The 10,000-nt window shown below is 41.4% G+C and overlaps 1 protein-coding gene across 1 annotated transcript in view; it reads left to right on the top strand.

Moving 5' to 3' along the window:
* The window catches only part of LOC143290973 (uncharacterized), a 22,203-nt gene that overhangs the window by 6,034 nt on the left and 6,169 nt on the right, over positions 1-10,000 (top strand). The window contains exons 2-3 of the mRNA XM_076600558.1: positions 5,621-6,077; positions 8,799-8,964. Of these exons, the coding sequence (XP_076456673.1) occupies positions 5,684-6,077; positions 8,799-8,964 (560 nt within the window). The 5' untranslated portion in view covers positions 5,621-5,683. The remainder of the gene's footprint in view (positions 1-5,620; positions 6,078-8,798; positions 8,965-10,000) is intronic.

The following is a 10,000-nucleotide window of genomic DNA, read 5'->3' as shown; positions in this document are numbered from 1 at the left end:
ACCTTTGTGAAAGGGGACACCCCGAGATTCCATGTCAGAGATTATCGCATGATGGTGCCGGTGTAGAGGCCTGTTGGTACCCCCCGTTGATTTGGTTCTTTTTTTAACCTGGGAGTAAAATCTGCCCAGCCCAGAGGAATACCGGGGTCTATATAGACGACCCCCCCCCCCCCCTACCACCACCAAACGGGTTCAGGGAAAGAGTGAGGGGGCTGGGGGTGGAGGGGTAACAATTCTGACGAGCTGAAGTTTACTCCCTGGGGGTGGTGGTGTGTTGGAATCTAATAAAGCTCCACCAACACCCATACCCCCACACACGCCTCTCGTAAAGGGCATGGGGGTTACTTCTGGACTAAGGGGATGGGGTGGGGGGGAGGTCTGGTTAGAATCTTCTTCTGCTTCTTCTTCTTCTTCATTTGTGGCCTACTCCTCCCACGTTCACTCGTATGTACACGAGTGGGCTTCTACGTGTATGACCGTTTTTACCCCGTCATGTAGGCAGCCATACTCCGATTTCGAGGGTGTGTGCATGCTGGGTTTGTTCTTGTTTCCATAACCCACCGAACGCTGACATGGATTACAGGATCTTTAACGTGCGTGTTTGATCTTCTGTTTGCGTATACACAGGAAGGGGGTTCAGGCACTAGCAGGTCTGCATATAAGTTGACCTGGAAGATCCGGAAAAATCTTCACCCTTTACCCACCCACCCGCCCACTGTTACCGAGATTCGAACGTGGGCCCCTCAGATTGAAATACCAACGCTTTAACCACTCGGCTGTTGTGTCTCGTCAGTCCGGTTAGAATCGATACAGTCTATGTTAAAGTATAACTTGTCAATGTCTGCGTCTGTAACAGTTAGCAGGGAGAGGTGGAGGAGAGAGGGAAGCAGGACAGGCCAGTCCAGAACGACCCTCCCCACCCCACTCCTTCAAGGGCTCCATTCCTTTTTTAGTGGCTTGATGACACCCCTAGAAAAGAGGAAACTTCCAACACAGGGTGTTGAGAAAGAAAGTCTCGATACTGACAAGCCACAAATGACCCATTGGAGGCGAGCCCGGAATTACCCTGGGGGGTAAAACCCGGGGGTGGGGGAAGTTAGTGGCTGTGACACCGGCTACCTTGGACTACTGGAGTGGCGGGGAGTCTTGAGAGCTGCCGGCCAGCCACTGACCTGCAGTGCACAGTAGTTAGTGTCCGTCCACCGGAAGGAGGAACGTGGCCGAGTGGTTAAGACGCTCATCCGCCAATGTGGAGAGCCCAGGAGGGCGTGGGTTCGACTCCTGTTCACGTCCTTTCTCCCACGTTTGTCTGGAAATTCAAACTGAGCGTCAAGTCAATCGGACGAGACGAGAAACCAAGATCCCGTCTGCAGTACGCACTTGGCGCTCTGGAAAAGAACCCATGACAACAAATGTGTTGTCTCTCTGGCAAAATTCAATAGAAGAAATCCGCTCTAACAGGTACACATATATACACACACACACGCACTCAAGGCCCAACAGAGCGCGTTGGGTTATACTGCTGGTCAGGCATCTGCCTATAGCAGATGTGGTGTTGCGTATTTGGATTTATCCGAAAGCAGTGACGCCTCTTTGAGAAACTGAAACTGAAACTGAAACTGTCCACCGGGAACCTCGGGATAACCTAAGATGACGACCGCAGACTGTAACTAATAAGAAATGAACACTCCTCTTAATGCATCCGGCACTTCATGGGGACGTGGAGTGTGGGGGTGGGGGGTGGGTGAGGGGAAGGAGGGTGTGTGTATGGCTGTGGGTGCAAGGCAAGGCAAGGCAAGCAATACAAGACAAGACAAGGCAAGGCAAGGCAAGCAATACAAGACAAGGCAAGGCAAGGCAAGGCAAGCAATACAAGACAAGACAAGGCAAGGCAAGGCAAGGCAAGGCAAGGCAAGGCAAGACGTGTCTATTTCAGGAAATCCAGTGGGGACACACATTTCACCTAACTAATACAAGTATGAACAGCATTTGGTACTGTGTTCACAATCATGCACAATGGCCACACCAAGTGTTTGGTTAAGACATACATGTAAAAGACACAATTTCGGAGGAAGAATACACACACACACACACACACACACACACACACACACACACACACACATATATATATATATATATATATTTTTTTTTTTTTTTTTAAACATGTAACATACAAGAGATACAGTATTATGAAAGTCCTAAATGCCAGAAGTGAGAGTCCATTTATCCCAAACGTAAAAAAAAAAAAGGGGGAACAAATTTATTGCATGAAATAGCATGAAAAAATGTACGCAAGCTGACTCAACAGAGATGCACCTTGTCTGTCAAGTTGAACCAGAAAGCATTCCTTGTGGTGATCTTCAGGTATATAATGATCAGATGCTTCAGCAAATCGTTTGTTCGTACTTGTGAATGATGAACGAAATTTCAAAACTTTTTTTGTTGTTTTGTTTTGTTTTGTTTTGTTTTGTTGTTTTTTTTGGTGGCCAGTACAACTCAATTACTAGTGCAGCAACTAGCACCTGTACAACAATAGCGAGTAGCACGCCTCAATTAAAATCCCCAACCGCCTCCCTCGCTCTCGAATCTTGTCCTCTCGCGCACGGCAAAGGGAAATTAAAGCTGCCGTCCGTGCTTTAGAGTTACGGCCCCTGGGGAGGCAGACGACAAGCCAATGGGCAATGTGGGAAGCGGTGCCAGCCATACAAGGGAATAACCCTCCCGATAGGAGGAGAGAATAGGGGAGTGGGGAGTGTAGTGGGGGGTGGGTGGAGGGAGGGGGGCCGTGGGGGGTAGGGGTGGGGGTTGGGGGGTGGGGGGAGACAGAGAGCACAGGGCATGATACAGAGCTGAGAGGTCAGAGGCCGCGGTGTGGTTGTCAGGGAACAGTACGTCATGGCGAAAGTTTCTTAATTAATTCAAACATTTTCTTCTCTACATTCTTTTGAATCAAAATGTATTCTGAACTTTGTCACACTGTATACAGGTCAACAATATTTTTAAGGGAAAAAGACAACAACAAAAAAGACGAAAAAACAAAAGTGTTATGCATATAAATGTAGAATCAACAAAATAAAAACAACATTACAAATGTCATTAAAAAAAAAAAAATCTGAAGCAGAGATCATGAAGCAGACAAGCATGCTTCTAACATGTCTATGGAACGTTACAAATGTGTCCAAAAAATGTACTCTACATACATGGTAAGTACAAGATTAACCTGCGTAATTTCACCATGGCTACATGTTATTGAATATGTATTGTTCTGCTTGTATCATGCTGCCGTGGACCTGTCAGTAGGTAGAATATCATTATGTCCTTAACCTGTACTTTCCAATGCACAAAGTATGTACACAGTTGTATGTGTAAACCCGATTGAGATGGCGCATCGCATTAACGACAGCAGATCGACACACTCACATTTATTTATAATAATAATAATAATAATAATGATAATAACAATAATTATAATAATAATAATGATAATAATAATAATAACAATAATGATAATAACAATATATAACAATAATAATGATAATAATAATAAAAAAGATAAACCTCATGTCTCAATACTGCCCAGCTCCCATCGTTCAACACGGCTCTAGTCTCGGTGCTGGCTATATTAACACTAACATCCAGTTTGTTCAGTTGTCGCTCCCAGTCTTATGAGATGACTCAAGCACGTGTCTAAACAAATTATAATAGTTTTTATCGGTTTTGGTTTGGTTTGGTTTGGTTTGGTTTGTTTGATCCGCTGAAGACTTCGTTGGTTTCAGACTGTGCATGCGATGTTTAGTTTTCTTTTCTTTTTCTTTTTTTATCCTAAAAAAAAGAGGAAAAAAATCCCTATTTGTTGTTAGTGCTGTTGAGATGATAACATAAAATGAAACAGAAGTTTAGTTCCTCATGTTTTGTTACTGCTACACACAACAAAATGAAAACCTGTCGTATCGCTGGTCATTCTGTGAAACGGAGCTCATGTGAACCGTTGTTGAAAGGAGCTAGCTGGGTACAGCCTGGATAACTACTAGTTGGACTGGATAACTACGTTAGACTGGATAAATACGTTAGACTGGATAACTACTGGTTAGACTGGATAACTACTAGTTAGATTGGATAACTACTAGTTAGACTGGATAACTACGTTAGACTGGATAAATACGTTAGACTGGATAACTACTGGTTAGACTGGATAACTACTAGTTAGACTGGATAACTACGTTAGACTGGATAAATACGTTAGACTGGATAACTACTAGTTAGACTGGATAACTATTAGTTAGACTGGATAACTACTAGTTAGACTGGATAACTACATTAGACTGGATAACTACATTAGACTGGATAACTACTAGTTAGACTGGATAACTACATTAGACTGGATAACTACGTTAGACTGGATAACTACGTTAGACTGGATAACTACTTGTTAGACTGGATAACTACTAGTTAGACTGGATAACTACGTTAGACTGGATAACTACGTTAGACTGGATAAATACATTAGACTGGATAACTACGTTAGACTGGATAACTACGTTAGACTGGATAACTACGTTAGACTGGATAACTACTTGTTAGACTGGATAACTACTTGTTAGACTGGATAACTACTTGTTAGACTGGATAACTACTAGTTAGACTGCAGATTTCAAACGACGGGCGCAACGGTCGAGTGCTTAAATCAAAGCGTTGCACTTTCATCCTGAGGTTCTAGGTTCGAATTCCAGTCACTGCACCTGATCAGTGGTAAAGGATGACGAGATTTTTCCGACCTCCCAAATCAACAGATGTGTAGACCTGAGGGTGCCTGAACTCTGTTCGTGTGTATAACTATGCATGCAGACGACCAAATACACGCGTTACAAGATTCCGTAATCCATGTCAGCGTTCGGTGGATTATGGACAAAATGATATACCCGGTATGCACCACCCCGAAAACGGAGTATGACTGCCTACATGCCGGGGGTAAGAAAGGTCAAACGCGTATACGTATAACTAACTGAATGATTGACTGATTGAATAGAATAATTGTTAACTAAACAGTTAGATAAGGAAACAAATATGTAGATGATTCACTGACAACAGAAGAAGAAGAAGAAGAAGAAGAAGAAAAGAAACAGAGAGAGATAAAAACAACAACAACATGTGATTGTATAAATGAAAGAAAAACAACCTAACAAAAAAATCAATCAATCAGTGAATCAGTTCAGTTCAGTTACTCAAGAAGGCGTCACTACGTTCGGACAAGTCTATGTATACGATACGTCACATCAGGCTAAGCAGATGCCTAACCAGCAGCGTAACCCAACGCACTTCGACCTTGAGAGAAAAAAGTAAATAAACAAACGAATAAGTAGATAAATAAATATATAGATAAATATATAGATAAATATACAGATAAATAAATAAACGGATAACCTTTTTGAAAAAACCCAAACAAAACAAGGAGATAGATGACATTAAACATTTCAGTGTTCAGTGTTCAGTGTTCAGTCTCTCTCAAATTTCATCATCAATGTTGTTGCTGGTGTTGCTGCTGCTGTTGCTGCTGATGTTGATGAACTGCTGCTGCTGCTGCTGCTTAATCAACCAGAACGTTATTCTTTTTTTCCAGATCTGGAACGCCCAAGGCCCTGGTGACAAACAGTAGTGGGACAGGCTGGATCAAGATCAGACGATGGCCGACACAATCGCCGTGCCTATCCCACAATACCCTGCGCCTCCAGGTCTTCAACTTCCGTTTCCTCTGTATCCTTGGCAACCGCCAGCGGAGAGTTTTCTCGGTGGGGGTAACTGTATACCTCAACCCTCGTTTCTCACCCCTCAGCATGTGGTATACTCGCACGTCTACGAAAACCGTCGACATTACGAGTTTTGTACGTACAGCCAAGGTGTTTGTGACAGACACTCTGAGAGTGCAAAAGTGTGTGCTACGTCAGAGAATGTGTGGATGACGTCAGGTGCGGTCGTGTCAGCGCCCTCGTCATCTTGCCCAATGACACCGTCACCAGGGCCTGTTGTGTTGGACTTATCTTTTTGCTACCCGAAGAAAATGACAACGAAATCCGAAGGTGAGACTTTGATGTGGTTTTTAATTTTTTTTTTTTTTTTTAATGGCATCGGTGACGGTGGTAGCGTATGCAAGTGTGTGTTCTGTGAAGAGAGAGAGAGAGAGAGAGAGAGAGAGAGAGAGAGAGAGAGAGAGAGAGAGAGAGAGAGAGAGAGATGTTCTGCACGTTTAAAAAATCAAAACAAACAAAAAAACAACAAAAAGACCCCACCTACAACTTAGTAGTGTTCCCCAGTTTTTGCGGGAGAAGATGCACAAATCGAAATACTTCTCGAAACTGCAATTGAAAGTAATAGCAATATAATCGAAATAACAAAATAATAGAAATTAATAATAATAATAATAATAATAATGATGATGATCATAATGATAATAATGATAATGATGATGATGATAATAATAATAATAATAATAATAATAATAATAATAATAATAATAATTAAATAAATAAATAAAACGAGAAGAGAAAACAAGAAGATAAGAACAGATGTGACAGCACCAATGAACTATCATTGATCTTAGCTCTGTGTGCTGACAGCCCCCACCCCCCCCACCCCCACCCCCACACCCCCCCACCCCCACCCCACAAAAAAAAAAAAAAAATCAAAGTAGGATCAAAACGCTTGCTCAGCATAAACTCGGTTGTAGTGACGACATGTAATGAGTCCATTATCGCAGAAACTAAAAAAAAAAAAAAAAAAAAGGAAATATAAACAAGAGAGAGAGAGAGAGAGGATCTGAAAAGTAATTACTGTGCGTTGGTCAAAATGATATACAATGCCTCTGACCAGTTGAAAAGTAATTCGCTCACTGTACGTTGCTGGAAAAAAAAAGAATAAAAAAAAAGAGAGTAGAACTTCTAGCCAGTCTGTGATATAATGTAAACAAATGTTGTTTAAAGAAAATACAACCCAGTTTTGAAGGAAAAAGAAGCGTTGAAAAAAAAGTAATACTTCTGGCTAGTCTGTGATAAAATGAGAAGACATGTTGAAATGCTGTTTAAAGAAAATAAAACCCAGTTTTGAAGGCAAACCGAAAAGAAAAGAAGAGCCGATTCGCTGTGTCATGTTATCGGTATATACGGCGCCCCGTCTTTACAAAGGCCATCAAAAATTCCTTATTTCAGACCGACATCAGGCAGTAATAATAGTAATAATAATAATGATAACAATGATAACAATGAAAATAACAACAATGATAATAGTGTTAATGATGATGATGATGATAACAATAACAATAACAATGATAACAACAACAACAACATCAGTAATAACAATGATGATAATGATGATGATAAAAATAACACCACCACCACCACCACCACTAATAATAATAATAATGATGATGATGATAATAATAATAATAATAATAATAATAACAGCAACAACATGAACAACAACAACACTAATGATAACAATGATGATAAGAATAATGATAGTAATAACAATAATAATAATGATGATGATGGTGATAATAATAATAATGATAATAATGATAGATAGATAGATAGATAGATAGATGTAAGTGTGTGTGTGTGTGTGTGTGTGTGTGTGTGTGTGGCTGTGTTTGCTGTCTTGTGTATTTGACATACTTCCTGTTTCCTTTTCAGTCATTTACCTCCTGCATGTAGCTTGTCCTTCCCTCCCTACACTACACCACATTTGAACGCATGCTATTTTCATTCGTTTCTCTCATCCCGTTATTTCGTTTCGTTTTCAAGTGAACGTCTCACACAAAACCCCCAGCACCACAGAATCTCAAAGTCTGAACACTGCTTTGGCTTTATGCGAAGATCTGGCTGGCACCTGCATGCTGCTCTTTTCCTTTGAACAGCGTATATGGGTCTGTCCGCACGCTATGATGTCATCTTCAACCTGAAACAGAAACTGATAAACTGATTATCAACACGGACAGATTAACAATTAGATAAGTGAATGAATGAGTGAATGAATGAATGAATGAATGAGTCAGTTGACAACTATACCCGGGCTGTGTATGGTCATTACAAAGTACAAAAGGCTCTTTGGCTTTGTTGTCATTCTTGTTGTTGTTGTTGTTGTTGTTGTTGTTGTTCTTCTTCTTCTTCTTCTTCTTCATGTCGTTGTTGCTGTTGTCGTCGTCGTTGCTGTTGTTGTTGTTCTTCTTCTTCTTCATGTCGTTGTTGCTGTTGTCGTTGTCGTTATTGTTGTTGTTCTGGGGAATTCTTTGTTTTTGTTGTTCTGATGCCCTATTCACGTCATAAAGGCAACTAGTTGTGACGTCCATTTGGCGTGTAGTCGTCAGTTAGTGAGTGTCGTTCTTCACCACACAGAAAAATTAATGCCTTTTGTTTTAACTGGACTGGCTTGACCGTGATCGATTTAAGGCTGGACCTATCTATCTTTCTATCTCTCTCTCTCTCTCTCTCTCTCTCTCTCTCTCTCTCTCTCTCTCTCTTATATATATATATATATATATATATATATATATATATATATATATATATATATCGACCTGTTCATTCATTCGTTCATTAATTCAAGATCTATCTATTTATTCATTTATCATCTGTTCATATTTGTTTTTGTTTATATTCTTATTTATTTATTTATTTATTTATTTATTTGACTATTCGTTTATCTATTTACTCACGACCTGTTCATCTATTCACTTTTCATTCATTCATCCAGTCATTCTCTCATTTCACTCGTTCATTCACACACCTGCGTGGTGTGTCACACAGCCAAAGAGAGCGGCACCACGGTCAAACGACACAAGCCTCGCTTTGACTTCGCCAACTTGGCTCGTGCAGTGACGGAAGAGAACTTCAACTCAAAACGCACGTGCAGCCAATCACAGGACGCCACCGTCGTCAGTCATGTGGCGCCACATCTCAACGCCACCAATAAGTAAGTCGGGTAACCTACACGTGACTGAACCCACTGTTCTAAAAATAGGTGGATAGCGCATGCATTCTTTCAGCCCCTTTGCTAATTGAGCAAGCGGAAGTGTTCATTCAGCCATTTTACCACTCCTGTCAGTACAACGTGAAGCGGTGACTTTATATAGATTAACTCACTCAGTACGGCCAGTCCTCTCTTCTCCTCTACAAAGACCCCTCGGATGTCCAGTGGGTGTCTGAATGACCCAACCTTTAGCTTCCGTCGTCAGAATTGTGGTATTCTTTGTCAACATTCACCTCTTCAGTATAAGATCCTTCCTCTTGCAATATTTTGATGATGGTAACGGGTGAAACGCTGTTAACGTCGTCTCATTCGCCGTTCGTATGGAGAGAGTTAATTATGTAGCCGAGCTCTCAGTTGGTTGCAATGACTGCTTCATGGCAAGCACAAACTGACCTTTCACTTGCTCGCGGCGTTAGTAAGCTGATATTCCTGTGTGTGCCTCCACAGCAAGTTTGCGCCACGTGTCACTGCACTATTTTCCTGTAAAAAAAAACTTTGGTAAATAAACCACTGGCAGATATCAATCAAGACACAACATTTGGTATGTCATGGGGGCAAGCACAACACGATTTCATCGAAGATACACAGTTACAGATCAGAAACTACCACCAGTTAGCAGACGACTTCTCAACGGACCTACAGCTTGATACGATTGTCAGTATGGCGTTCAGCTGGCTTCGCTTTCCTGGCCAATGAGCTATCCATTTATTTTTAGAACAGTGGCCTGGACCCCTTGCTGGGTTGCACGAGCTATCATTTAACAGTTAGGTTAGCGGGGAAAAAAATGTTCCAACACTCTAACACTCTAAATTCCATAGGATTTACGAAAAAATCTTAACACCAAGGCAAATTCAGTGCTGCGAAGATGGCTCGTGTAATCTTACCCGGACTCAGGAGCACATGGCTTACAGAAATCAGCAGACTGCTGGAGAGTTCTGTGACCATCTTGGATCATGCGCATGTGCATCTAACTTTTACT

Source organism: Babylonia areolata, chromosome 16 (genome assembly GCF_041734735.1).
Source record: "Babylonia areolata isolate BAREFJ2019XMU chromosome 16, ASM4173473v1, whole genome shotgun sequence".
NCBI classification, from domain to species: domain Eukaryota; kingdom Metazoa; phylum Mollusca; class Gastropoda; order Neogastropoda; family Buccinidae; genus Babylonia; species Babylonia areolata.
The sequence above is the reverse complement of the archived record's forward strand: the minus strand, read 5'-3'. Positions and strand labels throughout refer to the sequence as shown.